This window comes from Toxorhynchites rutilus, unplaced genomic scaffold (genome assembly GCF_029784135.1).
Source record: "Toxorhynchites rutilus septentrionalis strain SRP unplaced genomic scaffold, ASM2978413v1 HiC_scaffold_258, whole genome shotgun sequence".
Lineage (NCBI taxonomy): Eukaryota > Metazoa > Arthropoda > Insecta > Diptera > Culicidae > Toxorhynchites > Toxorhynchites rutilus.
Genome location: NW_026599826.1, coordinates 1 through 2,722, shown reverse-complemented (window position 1 = coordinate 2,722; position 2,722 = coordinate 1). Strand labels below are relative to the sequence as shown.

General features: G+C 46.4%; 1 protein-coding gene across 1 annotated transcript; it reads right to left on the bottom strand.

The window, feature by feature from the left end:
• Positions 1 to 450: 450 nt before the first annotated feature.
• LOC129781875 (uncharacterized) lies at positions 451 to 1,953 on the bottom strand (the record flags this gene model as incomplete). Its single annotated transcript, XM_055789393.1, has 1 exon — positions 451 to 1,953. A coding segment is annotated over one exon (1,503 nt), but the record flags the coding sequence as incomplete, so codon positions are not given.
• Between the last annotated feature and the right edge of the window lie 769 nt (positions 1,954 to 2,722).

Below are 2,722 nucleotides of genomic sequence, written 5' to 3'. Positions count from 1 at the left end.
CTCTATCTAATGAGCATGATTTTGAAGGTTATTACTTGATAAACAGTCAATTTATTTCAACTGAAATAATTCATTATTCATTAAATCCATCAAGACGTTGAACAGAAACTTGCACGCGACAACAGCTTTTATCCGCTGAACTTTCATCCGCTAACTTCACACATAGAGGTGAATGAACTGCAAAGTTTAAAGCCTCTTAAAAACTTGCAAGCAAAGCCAGCAACTTCACACAAGTCAAAACGTGAGGTCCCAGGCGTATGTCTTACAGATTTCTTCTCGGTCCTTAAAGTGTTAAAAGAATACCAAGCTGGGATCGGATGATTTTCAGATGTTCTCTTACCGTGGTCAAGTCTAAAGTTTGTGTTTTCATGTTTTATTATATATTCATCTATTCTTAAACTATTTCACAATGAATCGACATAGAATCTTAAAATTTGACGATGCTGCTTTTTATTGTACTTGTGGTACTCCGTAGACAGGTTTTGGTCCAGTGTACTTTGGAGCTGCTGCGGCATAGCTCGAGTAGCCTTGGTCTGAAGTACCTTCTATCGCTCCTCCTGTGAATCCACCACCAATGTTTCCACCGAAACTTCCTCCGAAGGAAGACCCGGAACCAATGCTATGTTCGAAACTACCGGAATTGCCTCCGAATCCGTGGGAGCTTCCTCCGAATCCACTGGTTAGTCCTCCACCGAATCTACTACCAAGGCTTGAACCAAATCCACCTGCGGAACCAATGCTACTGGAAGATGTATATCCCCCCGCGGAACTGCTTCCGAAAGCACTGCCAAGTCCAGCACCGACACTGTCTCCGAAATTAGCACTGTTACCTCCGAAGCCACTGCTTAGGGCACCTCCGCCGAATTGGTTACCAGCTCCGAGACTGGATGAAGTAATACCTCCAAGACCACTACTTCCAAATCGGCTACCAAATCCGCTCAAATCACTGCCGGAGGTAAAGCTGGAGGAGTCAATGCTTCCTCCGAAACCACCACCAAGACTTGCACCATTACTATCTCCGAAACTAATGGCGCTGCCGCCGATACCACTGCTTTGGGCTCCTCCTAATCCGCTACTGGCACCAATGCTGCTTCCAATACCACCACCAACTCCTGCCCCAATGTTATCTCCAACATTGTTACCACCAAAACCACTGCTGAGTGCTCCTCTGAATCCGCTGCTGGAACCAATGCTGGAAGAGCCAATGCTGCTACCGAAACTACCGCCAAGTCCGGCTCCATGGCTATCTCCGAAACTAGCATGATTGCCGCTCAAGCCACTGCTAAGGGATCCTCCGAATCCGCCGATATTGGAAGAGCCAATACTGCTTCCGAAACCAGTGCCAACTCCTGCGCCAGCACTGAGAGTACTGGCAGCAATACCACTGCTAAGTGCTCCAGCGAATCCGCTGTTGGAGCCAAAGCTGGAAGAGCCGATACTGCCTCCAAATCCACCGGTGCTTCCCAAAGATCCACTGCTCAGTCCTCCACCAAATCGACTGCCAAGACTCGAACCGAATCCACTCGAAGAACCAATGCTACCGGTACTGCCTCCGAATCCACCACTAAGTGCCGAACCGGCACTGTCTCCGAAACTAACGGCATTGCCTCCGAATCCATTACCATGTGCTGCACCGAGGCTTCCGCTGAATCCTCCAACGGAACCGAGGCTTGCAGAGGAAGTATATCCTCCAGTGGAACCACCACCGAGTCCTCCGCTGAATCCACCGAAGGAGTTGCCTCCAAATCTGTTGCTGCTTACGAGTCCACTGCTGAACCCAGCAGAGTGCCCACTGGTGGATTGGATGAGAGAGCTGGAACCGCTTCCAAGTCCACCTACGATCGCGTTGCCGAATCCAGCACTGAGCCCACTACTGGAGCTGTGCGACGGAGAGGAATATGTGTATCCCGAGGATCCAGCCAGGATGGCTTCTGCCATCAGCACAATTGAAAGCTAGAATTAGAACAAAGAATAAAAATGTCAAAAAATTTATGTTAAATGTAAATAATATTTAATTTATTTTACAAATGGATACAATATTTTCAAGGTTTTTTTCATATAAAAAACGCAAAAAGATTTATCTTTGCTCTTCAAGTGATATTCATTGAGCGCATTTTGAAACAATTGACAGATCGAATCGAATTTCAGTTTCCACCTACTACTTTGAGTCCCAACATCGTGGCACAAATTAACACCAACGTCACACTTTTGAACTTCGACCGATGCTCCTGCGTTCTACTCGTGATCTTCTCTGGAAGATCGCGATGAGGACAATGACAAGAATTGTTTCCGCGACCGCTTTTATATACATATGATTATGATGATGAGTCAAACCTCGTCTTGATTGCATTCGGGAGCCATCGACATTTGGGAGACCTCTGGGATAGTGAACGAGAAAGAAGAACGAGCAGATCCATGCTGTCTAGTTTACGCGACCTGCGACACCTGCGACGGATCTCCAGCGCGCCAATTCGTTCATTCACTGGGGCGATGTGATCAAAACGAGAAATTTGGGAAAGAAAAATGGAAAAATGGGACGGAAGGAATAAATTCGCGACGCTGCCTCGTCAATCTTCTTAACAGAATCGGCAGTAAAAAGATAGGTTTATTCACAAAACTCATATGCTGTAGCGGCTCTGGTATTAATGATCCAGCGATTAACGAGTGATTTTTCATACAGACCGAGCAGAATATCTAATCTGGAGTGTCAAAACTGCTAACA